Genomic DNA, 19796 nt, shown 5'->3' with positions numbered 1-19796 from the left:
AATTATAATTACAATATACATGGAAAGCCAATGTTTTCCAAATAATTTCATGAGTTTGAGATTACAGGAGTGAGAGTACACAGTTAGGTCCAGTTGTATCAGGATATTGGCATGATTTCGGTTATTTGGTTCTGTGCCCCAGTAAAGAATTTGATATTACGTAACTATAACCTTTTTTTCACGGTATTTTAGTGGACTACAATTTGTAAGACAAGTTCCTTTACACCTTAATAAAATGGTCATATTTAGTACTACTACTTTGTTGCAAATTCTTTGAATTTAATGACCAAATATTAAATACCAGAAGAGGGTTGGTTGTTGGTCATCACTGTTGAGATTTGTTGTATTTTAGGTGGCAGGCTAGCCCAGTGGTTACGGTGACCCATACAGTCTATGGGGTGACCACACTCAACCACACATCCCAGAGGAGCAACAGGGAAAACCTTGACTTGTGTCTGCAGTGGTCACTTTATTAGGTACACCTATACAATCTAATGTAATAAATACACAAGCTCAGCCATGAATTCTGCTTTTATGATGCCTGTACTGTTCAGGATTTATTTACACAGACATACATAGAAGTGTTAATTCACTTACATGTTTTATCACTGAGGTCATACTTGGTGATGTTGGTGTTGTACTGAGCTGCATTATATTTAGAGGAGTTTCTGATATTCTGTTAACAGTATATGTAAATAGGGAGGACAAAAAAAATCCTCATATCCAACATAATGTAGTTCAGTAAAACACCCTTTAATTTTAACCTCAGTATTAAACATTTAATTAAATTTACACATTTATGTCATGGAACAACCTTGCTAGATACAAGCTTGCCATGTTATCTATTTCACAATGTTACCGTTCATAGTAACGTTACGTTACTACTACGGCAGCCACTAAGTGCTGCGACTATAATTATAATAACCGAAGATAAACTTTGAATGCCAACGAATCAACGTACACTTATAACTTTAAAGTAAATGTCGGCAAACTGACAGGGAGTAACATTAACTTTAAGTGTTGCTCAGGTTAGCTAGCTGCACTTAGAATCTGATGAAATTAGTTAATATCTTCCGAACTGAACTAAAGTTGAAGTAAAGCTGGCGACATAAAATACCACTATTCACAAGAGGTCAGTTGATGGGTTAAAATGTTTTTGCATTTCATCAACTTACCAGCGAGCGTAGGTTCATCGGACACAACAGAAATGACTGGGATACAGCGCTGAAACTTCTTCTTTTGTGTTGTATTGGCGGTGGGCAAACCAGTTTAATGGTGCATTACCGCCACCAACTGGACTGGAGTGTGGAACGAGAGATTAAGTAGTAAAATAAACAAACAAAACAGAAAAATATTTTATCTAAATCAGTTTCTTTAAGAAACTTAATTATATAACAATACCTATATCTTGCTTGCGGTTTTCCCCAAGAGACCTGACAACAATAAATCACGATGTTTTCAGAACTATTCAGTGTTTGGAACTATCGTCACTTCCGCAATCCACAGTTCCGACAGAAGTCAATGGGAGTGTCGTAACTCTCTTATTTAAGGGCTCTGGTTGTGATCACATTGAAAGTGACCAATCATAAGAGGCTCAGTGCCCTCCTTGATTTCCGCCCCCAAAATTGTCAAAAGACATGTAGACTCGAGCGAGCAGAAATCCACTGCGCAAGCTAAACGCCACTCCGCGAGCAGAAGCACACTGCGAGCGAGCAGAAGCCCAGTGTGCAAGCAGAGTTATCCTTTGAGAGCAAACCAGGCGCACGCTCGCAGAAACCTGTACAACTCTCGGTTGTTGAATTTGTGCGAGTGCTGTATCGTGCGCGCGGGAAGGTTAATTATTGCGCCTGTGGAATAACATAATTTGCTTGTGAGGAAGTTTTACACGCTCACAACTTATGACTAAAAATAAACGCCATAGCTGTGTCAATATGTGATGAGTTGGGAGTTAGAATGTGTTCGTTTTTACACACGGTAGCTCCTCTTTAATCTTGAGAAGCTACACAGGGCTGCAGTCTCTATTCATTAGTCACTCTAAATATCCAGCTAAACTGAGGCTTACTGTTGACCCTTTTCCCTCTGCTCTGCTCGGCTGCTATTCACCGGTCTTGTACAGAGTTGCACCCGGCCACTCGCAAAGAATTGCACGTTGCGGTTTCTCGCAGTTTTATTGTTGCCTGCTGTTTAGAAATTATACAATATTCTTTGTGAGATTAATGAATGGTGCTAAATGATTCAACTCTGTACATCACCAGCGTTGCTGTTGCTCTCTCGCCCTCTTCTACCACAGACACACTCTACGCCACACATGCGCACTGACGCCCCCTACCTTAAGGGTTAGGGTTACAATTGTGGATTTATTCACTTTATTATTACTTATTTCTTTTCACATGTTTCTTTACAGCATTATATGTTGATATTTTGATCATAATGGGCAGTATATTAAGTTATTGGGAGAAAAATGTTAGTTTTATGTAAATTCAGATGTTAATCACACCCATATGGTCAAAGATTCGACTGTGAGATTGGGAGTCGAACCAGGCTCCTACTGAATCATCGAATCTTCGACTTTTTGGGGTCACCCCTAAATAAAGCACGCATCCTGGTGATTTACATCCATCAACCTATGGACGCTTTTTTTTATTTCCCAGGAAGATGAAATTCCCGCACTTCTCATTCAGGGGAATACAATCTCTGGTTATTTCAGAGGTCTGTAAAACAAGCCACAGACTCTTTTCGAGTGTCCGTCAGAGCTTTTCAAAGTAAAAGCTCAAAATAAAGCATTGCTGCAAAAACCTTTCTCACACTTTTATTCTCTCACTTAAAAGGAAGTGGTTATGTGAGTAACTGTTGCTGTCAGTAAAAAACAGAACACAACTTGTGGCTGCGGCTGATTGGACTATGATATTCAGAGCCAGGACCAACTGTCTTGAGAATTTGTGTAATTGTGTAAAATACTAATGATGAAAATAATAAATGTATTTTTGTAGGCGGGCAGAGCCCTCTCACCATCTACTGACCAGCCATTTTATCGCACGTTAACGCAGTTTTTATTTTATTATTATTAGTTTGAAAGTCCCTTGCTCACTGTCTTTTTTCCATATTTTTCCACCCGTGATCCATCATCACAGCAGCAGGTGAGCCGCTTCCTTGTTAATGCTCAAACAACCATCAAACAAACATCTGCACCCTGTGTTCAATGTTGCTTTAACATTACCTGGTCTGTGCGTTTTGTAGACATCGTCCCAACCCTACTGAACAGACTGTTTCTGCTGCTCCCTGATAAAGATACCTGATGCTGATACCTGTTCAGAAAATTGGACTCTGATGGTAACTTGTTTTAACAAGCTAGATAAAAGGTTATGCCCTGGCAGTGGCAAATAGCTTTTGTTTAATATTTGATTTGATTACATTAATGTTTAAGATTTACAAGAAATATTTTATTGCTGCTGTGTATATATATATAAAATTCAAAATAAAATAAACGTAAAAGAAATATAGAAATTGACTGTGAGAGACTGTCAGGTGCTGAACGGTGCAGGGGGACCTCGACGTTGGCTAGCTGCTCCTCCACACTGATAGAAGCCGTCTAGGTGATTTGACCTGGTCGGCCTCCCTGGGTTTGATCCTACAGGGAGGAGACCCCGAGAGGCAAATCCAGGACATACTGGGGGGAGAACATCTCCCATCTGTTCTGGGAGCACATGGAAATCCCCCTGGGATTGAACTGAGGGAATCTGCTAGAGTAAAGGACAACGGGACTGCTCATACTGTCGTAACACTGACCTGGAAAAGTGGCAGGAAAATGAATAAATTGACATTGATGTCCTAATGGGAATTACAAAAAGTTACAGAGAACCATTTCTGCATTTGTATGTTCTAAAGCCATGGATATAAATGCAGAGGAGACGCTGTTTGCTGTTGAAAGATTAGTGTCAGCAAAGTATATATAAAATAAGTATTTTACAATTCTGACAGTGTAAAAGTGACAATCATTTTATCCTACATATTGATTGCGTGGGAAACAGCAGTTACAAAGTAAACTTGGACTGTGTGCTTCCACGTATTTGTTTGGCCAATGCACTTTATAGTATGAGACCTTTACCCCTTTACCAGCTCATTGGCTTTTGAGATGTTAAACCCCAAGAATATGGGCCACATTTTATACTGTTAAGCCAATATGGATGTGAATGCACTCTAATTAAATATGAAAGTCAGCGCTTTAACTTCATAGTCAATGTCAATTGATGTCAATTTCAAATCCAATGTGCTGGAGTGCAGAACCAATAATTCTGGACCTAAAAATGACTATAATAAGATTTCTGTCATGGTTGCGAGTACAGGACAGATAGAGGATGTTGGTCTAACCACCCCTGTAGTACTGATATAGATTAAAGGGATTGATGGTTGGGGCTTTAACAGCAGTTGTTCTTGTCAATACAAACACAGCGTGCTTACTGAAAACATCTGTCAACCTGTAAATCTGTCAATATAACAATATAGAATCTTGGTCATATCTGCTTTTTTACCCAATCTGTGTTGGTATTGTAACTTTGTTCTACATTTAATAAGTCTTTGATGTTATTACTTGTTTTCTGCTTTTTGCTATAATGACCCAGCTTTCCTTCTAGGATCAATAAACACACCCATGTATCTCCGTCTTTCTTTTAGTCTTCCAGCCGTCAGATTGCTGAGTGTCTGAGCGAGGATTTCAGATTAGCTGGGATCTTATGAGTAGCAGGAGGTAACATGATTTCAAATTACATAGAAATACACTGAGTGAACATAACAATAGCATTGGGTGTGCAGCAGTGTGGGAGTGATAGAGGTGAGCATAAGTCACCCCTCACACTGTTGTTTCCATCTGAAATTGCTGCCGTTGCTCTTTGGATTGCTGTTTTGGATTGAACACGTTTGCTGGAGGAGGAAATTAGAGAGGAGGGAAACAAACAGATTTACATTTCAGCTGAAGCTCTCATCCAGAGTGATTTTAGTTGTGCGTATGCAGGCATGTGTTTAGTGTCTTACTAAAGGAAATTTTGACAGAATGGTTGGTAGGATTTAGCCTGACCTCAGGCTCTGACCCTGAGACTCATGATTGTTTTGTCAGTTATTGCTTGTTCCTCAGGTTTTGGTCCCAGAGAAAGAAAACTCAGTCTGTCTTCATCTTTCAGTGTTCTACCGGCTTCTCCACTTTCCTGCCCGCTCATAAAGACAGCCAGCACAAAAACCACCATTGCACATGTCTGTGGATCTGTCAATAAACCGTCTGTGATTTTCCTTTGGTGATGGACACACAGTGTACAGAGAAAATCCTTCTCAGTCCTCTCATCTCAATGCTTTGGTTAATGATGGCATTATGTGTTCTACAAATTAGTCTCATATTTTCATTTGCCAACATTTCTTTATTGAAAAAATAGACTTTTCCAGCAAGTGTAAAAGACAACAAACAAACCAGACGAGAAGGAAATTGCATCAACCGTTTTAAACTTTAATGTAGCTTGTTTCTTTTGATATTGGATAATTTGCAACAGATGAAGAGAAACAGTGCAATACAGTACTTGAATGAGAACTCAGAAAGTGAGAGGGAGACTTCAGAGACAGAGAGAGAATGAGGTGTGGGGCATTCTCAAGATGGAAATGAGAAAGTGAGAAAAAATAGAAGAGGGAGAGGCAGAATAGAGGGACAGGAAGGGAAGATGGCAGATGACTACTAATGTCCCACTATGTAGATGGAGAGACTGACTGCATACACACAAAGCTCTTCTTCCATTGGTCAGCTGAGAGGAGGGGGTGGGCTATCAACTATCAAAGATAGAAAAGTACTGTGGTGAATACTGATTCTGCCACTATCTATCTGCCACTTCCTATATATACTGTGTGTGTGTGTGTGTGTGTATATATATATATATATATATGATAGAACGAAACAGAGAGGAGACATGAAGTGAGGATAAAGGAGAAACAAAGAGGAGAATAAAAAAGCAATGAATGGAGAGTGAAAAGAATCGAAGGAGGATGAGGACGGAGAAAAGTAAAGAGAAGGGAGACATAAATAAATGGAGGCAAAAGAAGGGGGTAAGGCTACAGGAGATGATAGTGAGGGGAGGCGTAGAGAAGGAAAAAAGGATAGCATGGAGGAAATAGGAGAGATATAGAAGATTCCTGCTTTTAAGACAGAGGCAGTGAACACACAGACACACATTTATCTTTTACTCCTCCTGAGGATGCTAACTACCTATTTACTGCCTCTCAGTCTCTTCACTCTCAGTACAATGCTGACAATGTTCATTTCTTTGTTGGTGTTTGTTTTGTGTTATTTTTCTCCCTCACCACTGATTCTCGCCACAGCGAGCATGTTGACTGAGGTTTTGGTGAAAATAGCAAGAGTTGACCCTGTTAGCACATTTTGTGTTTATTACCTCACAGCTTGACGATTCCAGATGGCCAATCTGGCATTTGTGTAATAAAGGCATCTGTTCTGAATGAGTTCTATATAAAAAGGTCACTCATGGTGTATCCTTCATTGAAACTTCACTGTGAACTCTTCCAGTACCTGACTGTAACAGCAAACTATTCACTTGGCTGCCACTGATCTGCACAGATTAGATTAAACTATATTGATATATTACAAATATTAGTATCACTTGGCCAGACTCTGAGTATTGGTCACTTATTTTTTCAAATAGTTTTTGATCTACATTATAACAGCTAAATTTGGAGGGGTTTTGTTTGCTTGTGTTTGAACAATAATGCCTAGTTTTTACTGATTGGTTTGATTGTGATGTGATTCTGTCAAAACTTAGCTTAAGGGGTCAAAAAAAGGAGACCACACATGAGATGTAAATTAAAATACAGTAGATTTTGATAATATATCAACAAAGCAAAGAAATTGGATTAGATGAATATAGCAGTGAATCGTCTGTGTATAAATGTACACTGTGCTCTATCTGATCTCAGCCTTGAAAACATGATGATGACTGGAGTGCTATTAAGATGGGCTAGTAAGTAAGTAAGAGAGCAAACAACCATGGAGTTAGAAGGTATCCCTGATGTGTCCCTCTAGCTAAAATAATCAGACAAAATGTCATCTGTAAGTACAAAAAGAAAGTCTGATTCAAATCCGTCATGGGCAAGAATATCAACTTTAACTTATTCCAATGTATGTTTGCAGCAAATTATATTAAGATAAGTTTGTGTGTTAGAAAACGAATGCTTACCATTAATGAGGCTAATGTTAGTTGCTCATGAAATAACATTGTTGCACTGTTCTCCCAGAGATTACTACTCTCTAAACATGAGGCAGAGAGATGCCAGGATTCACCAGTGCTTGTCGAACCTTTTCATGTCAACCCACACGATAGCTTTGAGGCACACACTGTACAGACAAGTCCCAGAGTGCTTTCGGTGTCATTGTAAGATACATACTGTCTGGTATTCTGCCACCTCACCTTTCCTGTCACCCCCCCCCCACCCCCACCCCCACTGTCCCTAATTTTGGGACCCCTAAATTATTCAATTAAACGAAAAGCTGCAGACAACAGTCAGTCATAGATGTGATGGATTATTACTTTAAATGGATGGTTACTTTGAAGTTTGCATGTCTAGACCAAAAATATCTACAAATTCATGTTGTAGGCAGAAATAGACAATCTACCAATCTATCTGCTGTGGCACCTCACTTGTATTTGAAAGGTATTTCACTTTTTTTTATTTGATAAGAAATCTGACAGCCTTGGATAGGCTGTCAGGATATGTTATGTTGAAAATATAGTCAGTGTCATTTAAATAAATGTTATAAACAATAAAATATGCTTTTTTTTGTTTTGTGCTGGTATCAGCTGCTCAAAAAAACAAAGTCAGATTTTGGTGAAAAAGGAGCAAGTAAAAGCTACAAGCCTCTGCTCCATGAATTAAGTTTAACTTTCAGAATAAATCTCCATTGCATCCTCATGCTTCGATTGCATTCTGGGCAGCTTGCCAACAATGGTCTGACCAAGGTTCGTGGAAGACTGAGCTTTGTACTAACACATTTACCATACAATTATTTTTTAATTATGCATTTCTTCTGATTACAGTGCAATTTGATTTAAATCATCAAATAGCAAGAAATTCCTGCAGGGTTTAATTATTTAATCTAGATTGTGGAGGTTGGAGAGAAGGGACATGGGTTTTTGTTGGTTTTTTTTACCCAAATACTGTGTCATAACCACTTTTAGACTACCATTTTGAGACTGAATAACTCAGATTTACACAGACTACCATCATCTGTCTTCTGTTAAAGTGCAATATCCGTTTCAGTACCAACCCCCCAGAAACAGTGCCAACAGCAGTCATTTTGGCCTTATGAATTGCAGGTCACATGATATTCTGGATTGCTGCAACATTAGCAGTAATGTAGGCATAGCACTGGTACAGGGCCGTGCAGAGACCTTTGGAAGGGCAGGTGCTCAAAGTATAAAAGGGGCACATGGAACAAGGATTTAAATAGGGCTTTTCTCAAAATATTGTTACAGAAATATCATGTATCAATACATGAATAAATGCTGTGACACAGTTTTGAAAAAGAAACACAGGAAATACCTAGATCTAGCTTTAAAACACGGTGGGCTGACATAACTTACAGGGAACAGTCGCTGTTGAGGGGTTGCTGGGGATGCTGCTGCTGCTGCTTTTGTTGCTGCTGATACTACTGTAGGTGATCTGTGACTAGAGATATTATAATAAACATAGGAGATATATAAGCTGATGAAACAAATATGTGACCATGACAAGATGTAAAGATTGCTGACAGTATTTGGGACTGGCTCACTTTGACTGACCTGCTGTAGTGCTGCAGCCGCTGCCAAGGCTGACTGCTATGAGAAAATAAGAGGGAGAGACTGCTGCACACCGAGAGCTGCAGGTAGAGGAAATATGAAACAAGGTTCTAAAAAGTGTGGGGGAATCCGGGAAGGAAACAGTACTGGGAGAAAGGATGAGGTTAGCCAAGGCAGGGGTAAGAGTGAGACAAATCTATAGACAGGTGTGTGTGTGCACTGTTAAAACTGTTACTTGGATCTAACTCAATAAAATTAAGACAACATTTTCCAACTATTTTTTTCAAGTTTAGTGAACTAACTGATATTTTGAGTAAAGACAACTTAATAATGTGAATTTCAATGTATGCAAATATTAAGTAGCATTTTCAGAAAAAGCCAATAAATTGAGTACTATCAATGTAGAAAATATCATCATTTTATACACATTAAACTTAATTAAAATAGGTAACTTAAATGAAAAAAATAAGTAGATAATGTTCTGATTTATTAATTTTGATCAATTTACCCTCTTTGTTTTGAAAGTGTAAATAGCTTCAAATAAATAGTTGCTACTATGTCAATTTCCAACATTTATTAAATCATTGCCATATCCAAAACAGTAGCAATGAGCTGGACAGTATAAACATTGGTATTCAGGCATTCAAGAAAACATGCCCTCAGCAAATAAAGTGCAGGTTAGTGGAACACCTTCACAGTACAGTTCTGTGTACATAATGTTACAAAATTTAAAAATTTAAAATTAAAATTTAAAATTAAGTAACAATTTACAAACCAAATTCAAAATGAGCTGGATAGTGTTAACAATCAATAACATCTATTCATGCATTAAAAAAAGCATGACCTCAACTTATAAAGTGCAGGTTAGAAGAACACCTTCACAGTATATTTTACTGTGTGTACATACATAATATTAAAACATTTTAATATCAAGTTAACTGGCACTTGCTATTTTTTTAACAATTCACATGCCATATCCAAATAGTGGGAATGAGCTGGACAGTATAAACAATCAAGAACTTCTGTATTCATGTATTAAACAAAATATGACCTCAGCTTGTAAATAGTAGGTTAGTAAAACACCTTAAAACGATAGTTCACTTCAAAATGAAAATTCTGTCATCATTTACTCACCCTCAAGTTGTTTTAAACCTGTATGAATTTCTTTCTTCTGCTGAACACAAGGAAGATATTTTGAAGAATGTTCTTCCATAGTCTTTTTATTTTTTTCTAATATGGAAGTCAATGGGTCCAGTTAACTGTTCGGTTACTGACATTCTTCAGACATCTTCCTTGTGTCCTGTAGAGGAAAGAAATTCATACAGGTTTAAAACAACTTGAGGGTGAGTAAATGATGACAGAATTTTCATTTTGAAGTGAACTATCCTTTTAACAGTACAGTGTGAACATAATATTGAAACATTATAACACTAACATTACAGGTCACAAGCATGACCATCTGACCTCAACTTGGCCTACCTTCACAGCGTGTGTGAATATTTTGAAACATCTTTAGTCAAACATCTCACTGATCTCACCTACTGACCAGTTTTTAAAGTGCAGCTTCACAGCAGGTCTATTTTGTGTGTATAAAATATAATTACTTTTTCACACCAGGAAGTATGACCTGTGTACAGTATAAAACATGACAAGGATAAACCATTACAACAACCTGAATGTCCAATTATGTCCAATATAACATTGGACATAACACCCATTATGTCCAATGTATAATGATGTTGAACAGACAAAGAAAACAGCTGTTCACAAGTGCAGTGACAGTCATGTCTGAGTGCCTAGGCAAGGAGTTTGTTTTTCAGGGTCATGAACTTGGGGCTTGGTTTTGGGCGCAGTGTGTCAAGTCCCACGAAAAGTCTTTGAAACACCTCAAATGTTTTGGAAAGCTTGGATGGATACTCAAGATTAAGTGCATATGTCAACCCAAGCAGGAAGCAGCATGCTTTGGCCAGGTTTCCAAGATTGGTAAGGACTGGTATTCCCTCAATGATGATTCCTACTGCATCTGGCTCACGGCAGACATAGATGCTCATGTTCTTAATTTTCAGGTCCTCATGAACAATGGTCTCTGCGGCCCCCTTTTGAGATACAAGATAAAGTATTTAAGACAAACAATCTCATTTATTAAGAAAAATAAATAAATGCATAAATAATCCACTACCTGCCAAATGCTGGTTCATTCAGTTCACATTAAAGGGAAACGCTTGCCAAAATTTAACCTAGGCTATTTTTGTTAATCTACCAGAGTCATTCTTTCTTGTAAAAGCATAATTAGAATGGAAATGCCACTCTCAAGATAGACTTTTTTCATATGAAGTCGAAATGCCTTTTGAATGCTAGGGGCACTACAATGATGGCATAAAAATCACTATTTTTAAAACACTAAGAAGGCTCAACACAACATGAAACTGTACTTGAAGTGTCACCAGGGGCTCTACACATGGACTCGAGCATTGACAACATTGTGTACCGTATTTTCCGCACTATAAGACGCACCTTCAATGAATGACCTATTTTAGAACATTTTTCATATATAGGGCGCACCGGATTATAAGGCGCATAAGATACTGCAGTCAAACGTTTGACTGGGTTTGCGTTATGCATCCACTAGATGTGCCAAAGGGAATGTAGCGAATGCGCGGCACCGGAGGTGAGGCGTTTTAGTAAGCGTGAGCGCGCTGGGGCGGGCACGTAACTTGCATTCGCAGCCTGACTCATGAGTATTCATGTGCGGCGGCTCGCTGACAGCAACAGCAGGCTGTTTGAATGAGACGACCCGGTTACTGTGAACAGGGAGCGCTTTATGAACATTCTGTGACGCGCGAGCAGCGCGGGGGACAGTGTGTCTGTTTGTGTGTCTGTTAGTAAGAGTGAGCGGTCGTGAGCGGGCACGTGACTTACACACATAACATGATTTATACGAGGTTGAACTGGCCGTGTGACAGAGCGGGCATAAGATGGACACGAGCGCGAGTTCACGGGCGAATTTAATAACGCAGAGCGTTATTAACCAATTGATTCATATGTAAGGCGCTCCGGATTAGAAAATTAAAGGCTTTTAAGTGCGCCTTATAGAAAGGTTTTGTACGACTCACTTTATCAGTGGCGGCTGCTGTTTCGTGTGCCTAGGTGACATAGGGCCAGTCATTTGTTTGTGTCTACTAGAGTGCCAACCTGTGAGGAACTCTTAAGACAACTGATGTTTAGTTTTATGTGTCGCCTGGACAAGTCAGTGATTCATATTATTTAAGCGCTAGTTAATCCTCTGAAAAGCTGTTATAGACACACTTCTAGGTTAAGACAACATTGGTGCAATACCCTGTAGATCATACATACATACATGTTTGTGTTTCTGGTAGCTGGAATTTTGTCAATCTCCAAATGCAATGCAACATGAGGAGAGTAAAGATGGAAAGCTCCTAAAGTTTGTTTCCATATAAATTGCCATGAGCTAAGTTATCTTTTTATTGGAATTACAAGTTCATGACATTTCCTCATATGTAGTTCATTACATTCGGAGATCGAATACTTTTGACTGTCAAAATTCTAGCCACCGTAAACACTAACTGATAATGTGAGTCGCACAAAACATTTCTTTTTAGTAAACTGTGTGTACACAAACAATGTTGTCAATGCTCAAGTTCATGTGTAGAGCCGCTTTAGTGTTTTAAAACTAGCGATTTTGATGCAATCATTGTAGTGCCCCTAGCACACCCATTCAAAAGGCATTTTGACCTGAAAACGAAAATACGGTCAATCTTAAAAGTGGTATTTCCATTCTAATTATGCTTTTACAAGAAAGTATGACTCTGGTAGATTAGCAAAAATAGCCTAGGTTGCAATTTGGCAAGAGTTATCCTTTAACAGTCCGCACAATTTAAACATGTTCACCAGACTGACCCAAACCTGCTTTGAGACAATACTTACACAGTAATCCGAGATAAGCTCCTGTCCACTCTCTCCCATATACTCAAAGAGGCATCTCAGAGTGACATCTCTCTTCTTCACTGTAGTGGCACTTGGGTCCTAGTTAATAGAACAATAATGAATAAATTATTTTTGTTGGTAAATTCACTCCAACCCTGTAATTACTGTAGGTCTGTATTATTTTTTCTTTTTTATTCATTATAATATATTAATAGTAATAACACGAGACAATTTAGAAAAAAACTGGCTAATTAACAAAAAAACAACAAAACAAAAACCACCCAGATAAGCAAGATGCTGAAAAAACTGAAAAACAAAACCACTCAATTGATTAATATCGTACCTTAACTTTGTAACCAATTTTTCCCTACCTGTATCAGATCCATCAACAACTTTTTGATGCGTTGACCAGTTGCTCCTCCCTTGGCACTAAAGAGTTCTAGGAGCTTTGGGGTGTATTTGTCCAGCTGTGACATAAACGTCGCTTCCAGGGAAACTGCAGTACATCTTCGGAACTCCTCGTTTACCTGTAAGACAGCAAATGTTTGACTTATTTAAGGGGGTTTAAAGATTAATCTACTATCTCATGTCCAAGTCACAATTTCTAAAAAGTTCTCAGAAGTGAGTAGTGTCAGCAAAAACTGAATGATAAGTCACTTACCTGGAATGGTTCGAAGAGGGCAGGCCATCTTTCCTTGAATTCTGCCACACCAGGAGACTTGGTAATAACTTCCTGTCTTCTCCAGCTGTATGTTCTGGCCATCATATCATTTGTGCTCCTGACAGAGTCCTTTGTCTGATGGGCAGCAATTAGGTCAAGTCTCAGATTCTCAAGGGTGTCATCTGTTTCACCATGTGGGTGTGAGGGCAAGTAATTCACCTCTGCCCTCTTTGGTTTCTTGACATTTTTAGCGGCTTTTCGCTCATCACTTGACTTGTTTCTCAGTGAGTTTATCAGGAGTTCAGTGCTTCCAAGTGCTTTCCGTTTTGTCCGGTAGTTTCCACACTTATACTTTAGGCTTACCTGCCACCCATAAATTCCATTAAAAGATCCGGGCTCCTTTAAGCAGGGATGCTTTGCAACTAGTGCCTCTGCCACTGCACATCTCTGGGCATCATTGGGGTAAGCTGTGTAGAAAAACATGGCCTCTGCCAGGCGCTCCAGGATGTCTGATTTGATACTTGGGATGTCATAGGGGTGCCATCTCTTAAATAAATCTCGTTTCCTTGTCTTAAGGCCAGTTCAGTGTTGTGTGAGAAGGTTGGAATTGGAAACACAGCAGGCCATGGGCTCTGCCTTTCAGAGGGGGATGGACTCGGAATGACGGTATCCACTGAGTTCCCACTGAGACTCGTACACTCACAGAGAGAGCTGACATCAGAGGCATCTGGGGTGCTTTCCTGGGGAACAACGGTCAGCGTCAACTCCAGCGGTGTATACACAACTTTAAGTGTGCACTTATCTTTCAGCTCATTGGTAGATGTTAGGGTGAAGAAGTCATCAAATTCCTCATCTTTGTATTGAAGACTTATATCTGTGGGGATGGAAAAATGTTCTTTGACAGCTGCAACCAACTCATTCACAGTTGAGGGCATGCCACTGCTGAGAGTGAGTTTCTTGATTTCATGATCGATGAGGACCCGGAATCTCACAGTTTGCTCCATTTCTAAGAAGAGTTATGTTGGAGACAGATGTGGCGCTTCAATATCACCATTTGCTTTCCTGCAACAATATAGGCAGACAGAGGATATACATCAGTAAGGCATCGTTGCTCAACGAGAGTTATGTGGTCTGTCTTCTCCAGATAATATCCGCGATAATGTTCATCAAACCAGGATATCTGTGTTCTCACAATAAAATACACTCTTTCCTCGATAAGTGCAATTTGAAGAATCACTGCAAAATCAGGAAGACCTGCAGTAGAACCAAAGGCCACAATCATGCCTTTTGAGTACCTCGATCCCTGATAGGTGACTGTGTCAGCCAGCTGAACATGAGACTGAGAAGGAGATATATGCCTGATTGACTCCTGAACATTTACATGTAGGACATCCACTGGAACTGATGTTACTCTTACAACACTAAGAGCAGGCAAAACTGTTGTGGAATGCAGGTTGTGGCTTATCATAAGCTGGTGCTTTGTAGCCAGGGACAGGAGAATGTTCTTGAAGTTGCCAGTATGCCTTACAATCCGTTTAAACTGGCTGTGTTTTGCTTCGAACCGCATCGTCCAGAAAGCTATAACTGGTCCAAAAGCTTTTATCAAAGCAGGATAGTGCTCTAAAAAGTGGTGCTTGGGATTAATTCTTCATTAGGGAACACTTCCTGGAATCTGTGTCGGTGTTCAGAAATTTTTGAGTCAAGATATGCAATGCTTTCCTCATTATGGACTGGACCCACAACAAGCTCAACAATGTCTTTTAAAGACATCAACAGAAGCCAGGCTGGATCACTCAAAGGTATTTTGTGTCCAATAATGAATGGCAACAGTCGTATGAGGGACCAATTTTCATGCGCGTTTCCTCCAATCTTGTTTCTTGAGGAGAAGGTAGCAGGCACTGGCTGAGGAGAGTTAGTTTTGTCAGACCACTTATATGGAAACTGTGAAATAGCACTGTTAAGTTCACTAAATGTGAAATATTTCTTAGAAATAAAAACACTGAAGCACAGACCCAGTTCTAAGGGAACAATCCCTTCAAAAACGTCATGTAATATGTCAGGTGGATAGCCAGTGACACAGTGGAAATAGCTCAGATTTTCAGTCAATGGACAAGCCTTTTTAACACCGAAACAATGTGTCAAGGCAGGGTTTTCTTTGACAGTCAATACATGAGTTGCATGTGCTTCTTGGGTGCGAGCCGGAAAGGCACCAGACCTCACCTCCTTTATCTGATATTCTGATCGCTGTCCAAGACAAAATCTGCAAATGAATGGACCAGAAAAGTTTTCCACTAATCCACAAATTGAATGTGCCCCAAGATTGTCTGCTGCAACGCAAAACACACTTCCTTTCACATTTTGTCCTACTGAGGAAATGTAGATGCCGTCACGCTCCAAGATAGCAATGTCTTTTAACAAAGGGGCAAGCACTTCCTCATAACCAAATCTTTTGATGTCCACTGCTTTACATAAAAGGGCCAAGTACACAGAGCTCAGAGTTGACCGAGATGAGTGTGGAATGTTGCCAAACACCCAGTATACAGCTGTAATCTTGTGCTTCTTTCTTGAAGTTCCCAGTGGATTGCAAATTTCGAAGTCATCAATGTACAGTACAAGTGTAATTCTTAGTTCTTCAGAATAAAAAGAATTATCTTTATAGATTGTACCGTCTTGATATGATTCATATTTAGTAGATGGCTTGTCCTTTTCTTTACTCAGAACTTTTTCTCGAAGATCTTCTTTACCCAAAATATTAATCAAAGACTTAAGAATTGGAATATACTGGAAACTTCTCTTCTCATTTGGTTCAAGGACATACTCAACAGGCTCAACAACTTCAAATTTTTCTGTATAATACTTCCGTCTCTTGAACGATGAGGATAGAGGACCAGCACTACTAAGTGCTGAGCTTAGGGGATTGGAATTGCACAATTCTTCCACCAAAGATGTAACAACAGTGTCATCAATGGTTTGGTTATTTTTCTTAAAATGTGAAACAATGATACTTTTAACTGAAGATATGCATGCAGAATTTGCTATGAAGTGAAGATCATCAACCAATTCATCAATGCACCGAACTGAAACATTATGAACACTCTCTAATTTCAACAAGAGGGATGCTATATACTCTACAACTACACTGCTTCCATCTTCCTCTTCATAGTGTGCATTAGTGCTACTGCCTTCATGATTAGCATCATTGTGGACCTCATCCTCTTCAGAGGCTTCAAAATCAAGTGCTTCCTCGGGTAACCCACAAATAATCCCTGGTTTGAAATCTTGTGATGTATGTGGAGTATGCTTTCTGTGTTTGTGTGTTGCAAACGTCCCATACACATTTGTTTGGTGATCACATTCTATGAAGACACACTTAACAGTCTCGTTATTCTTGAGATGGTGACCTATATGCTCAAAAAAATCCTTTTCGTTGTTAAATCCAGGGTTTTGACACAAAGGGCAGGTAAATGAAAGACTTACTTGTGGTGAGATGAAGGATTTAGCTTCTGGGTGGTATCTTGAGAGGTGAGAGCGGAAGGAACTCCAGGATTTAAAAGAACATGGGCAATCTATATGAATACAAGGCAAGGCATGGCTGTGTCCAAAAGTCCCATGATGCAGTCTATAATGCTTTAAAATGTCACTCTTTCCTGGTACCACAGTGTTGCACAATTTACAGGGCCATCCCATCTGTCAATAAAAATAAATAAAGTTAGTTACATCTAGCCTTTTGAATACAAGCCTGACAAAATCCATAAAAAAATACACTTAAAATACAAATGAAGATTATCCTGCTGGACAAGACAAGAATGGGTAACTTTAGTTCATCACAGAATTTATTTTAGAAAATAATCTGAAACATCATGTCAACCTCATGTCTAACCATCACAATTGACTAATTGTTAGGTTAGATAGCCTAAAATACTTGTAACCTCTCTTGCCAAAATATTAGTGGAACAACTGGAATGACTGCAAAGTGTGTTGGTGTGAGATGTGTGAATGTGCCACAGTCAAATACAAAGTTTTCCTGTTAAGACAAACACGTGTAAAGCACGCTGGATGAGGAGAAATGGGCCTGCACCTTGAGCACCACCGTTGAGGTGTGTTAACCGCGGGCGGTGTGGGTGTATTTCAGGCTATGTGCTAATCCACATTAGCTAACAGTGCCCACACTCATAGTTGCAAATGTTTGCTCCCTCATCAATGTGGTTTTGGTTAGATTGTGTGGATTGTGTACTCGCCAAAGTAACTGCTGCACTGGCACATTAACATTCATATCCAACCGACGATAATCAGTAATCACTTAACTTAGCTAACGTTAGCTGTGGCTACGTGTGTCTGTCGTAGCTTCGACAGCGTTGGCAGCGGACTCAATGTTTTTGAAGAAGTTACAAACACCTCTGAAACATTAAACTATCACACAAAGTCAACATTACTTATACAACGCGCACACACACGTAACGTTAGATTAATACAGTAATTTATGTGGCTCAAGTTAACAAACTGTTTGAGGTAACGTTAACGTTAGAGCACATTCGAAATTGGCGCTCTTCGACAGAGCGATTGTGCAGCACAAAGACGTTAATTAGGGTAAAATCTCACTTTTAACAACACAAAGAGTTACTTACATGAGGTACGTGAAGTATTATCCGGCTCCGTAGAAAACCCCGTTCGAATAAACTTCTGGAACAGACGAGATGAAGGATTTGGCCGGGCTTGTTCTTCTGTTGCTGCAGGTAGTGGGCGGGTCTTCTTCTTCTTCTTCTTCTTTAGGGTTTAATGGCGGTTGGCAAACCAGTTTAACGGTGCATTACCGCCACAAGCTGGACTGGAGTGTGGAACGAGAGATTAGGCAGGAAATAAATGAAATAAACAAAACCAAAACCAAAAAAAAAAAAAAACAACAACAACAACAAAAAAAAAAAAAAAAAAAAAAAAAAAAAAAAACAAACAAAAATAAACATAAATTAAATTCTTTTCCTAACTCAGTTTCTTTAAGAAACTTAATTATATGACAATATATCTGGCCTGCTGTTTTCCCCAAGAGACCCGCCAATGAGATATCATGATGTTTTGCCTTCCGTAATGACTGAAAGAGGCGTTCCCTATTGATAGTGTATCTCCTACACTGAAGGAGAACATGTTCAACCGTTTCTAGTTGGTTACAATATATACATTTCCCAGTTGGGTGCTTACCTATTTTATATAATGAAAGGTTGAGACCTGTATGTCCTATTCTCAGACGAGTGATTATATTTTCTTCCCTACGTTTCCAGCCCACCATCCTTCCGGCACCAACCTGTCTCTGTACATTATATAGGTGCCTTCCAGTTTCACTGTTGTCCCAGTGCTCCTGCCAAACTGACTGTGCATAGGTCCTGATAAATGTCTTAGCTTCATCTTTAGTTAAAGGGGTTTTTAGGTCTACATGTTTGATTTTGAGTGTTCCTTTGGCCAGAATATCCACCTGCTCATTTCCCTCCACACCAACATGAGCAGGAACCCAAAGGAAGCATGTGGATAAGCCCTTTAGCTCCATCCTGTACAATATAAGGAATATGTCATTGAGGATTTTGGATCTAAATGATGATTTGCCAGATTTAATACTCATTAGAGCAGACAAGCTATCAGATGCAATGACAGTATTATTTGTTTCCCTCTCTTCTATCCACTGCAGGGCCAGTAATATTGCAGTCAACTCTGTGGTATACACTGAGACATGATCTGATATTCTTTTCTTGATATATGACTCACTTGCTGGGAAAAAGACTGCTGCACCTGCACGCCCTGTATCAGGATCTTTGGAGCCATCTGTGAATATAAACATGGAGTCTGAAAAATGTAAATCAAAGTAATTCTGTACTATACTGCATGCTGGAAGTTTCTTTGACATATCCTTCAACTCCTGCTGTATGTTTAGATCTACAATTGGTGTTGGGAATAACCAGGGAGGAATGGAAGACTGTGACACTGTAGGGCTGTAGTCTAATTGTCGTAATCCTATGACTTCTGCCTTTGCATCACCAATCCACCCAAAACTTGTGAAATTTGTCTCATTGTGTTCCCAGCAATCTATTAAGAGACTCTTGGCAGGATGAGAGTCACATTGCCCCTGGAGATTAACCCAGTATGCCAACATTAACTTTACTCGCCTGATTCTTAACGGCATTTCTCCCATTTCCACCTGCATTGCTGACACCGGAGATGTTCTGACTGATCCACTGCAAATTCTCAAGGCCTGAGCTTGTAATACATCCAACTTCTTAAGGTTTGATTCTGCTGCTGACATGTACGCTACACATCCATAGTCAAAAACGGATCTCATGAGTGCCCAGTATATATTTTGTAGAGCTGCTCTGCTTGCTCCCCACTCT

General features: G+C 39.4%; 1 protein-coding gene across 1 annotated transcript; it reads right to left on the bottom strand.

Moving 5' to 3' along the window:
• Window positions 1-9378: 9378 nt before the first annotated feature.
• On the bottom strand, window positions 9379-18178 carry LOC119883454. The gene is made up of 6 exons (XM_038694099.1): window positions 18051-18178; window positions 16903-17112; window positions 13426-14487; window positions 13136-13291; window positions 12765-12863; window positions 9379-10915 (listed from the first exon to the last, which is right to left on the bottom strand). Exons 3-6 carry the CDS (start codon window positions 13906-13908, stop codon window positions 10616-10618), a joined length of 1038 nt encoding a protein of 345 aa, XP_038550027.1. The 5' UTR covers window positions 13909-14487; window positions 16903-17112; window positions 18051-18178; the 3' UTR covers window positions 9379-10615.
• Window positions 18179-19796: the final 1618 nt, after the last annotated feature.

This window comes from Micropterus salmoides, unplaced genomic scaffold (assembly GCF_014851395.1).
Source record: "Micropterus salmoides isolate LMB-PRFRI ecotype aquatic unplaced genomic scaffold, ASM1485139v1 Ms_hic_scaffold_3, whole genome shotgun sequence".
Taxonomy (NCBI): domain Eukaryota; kingdom Metazoa; phylum Chordata; class Actinopteri; order Centrarchiformes; family Centrarchidae; genus Micropterus; species Micropterus salmoides.
This window is presented reverse-complemented; position numbering and strand designations above follow the sequence as displayed.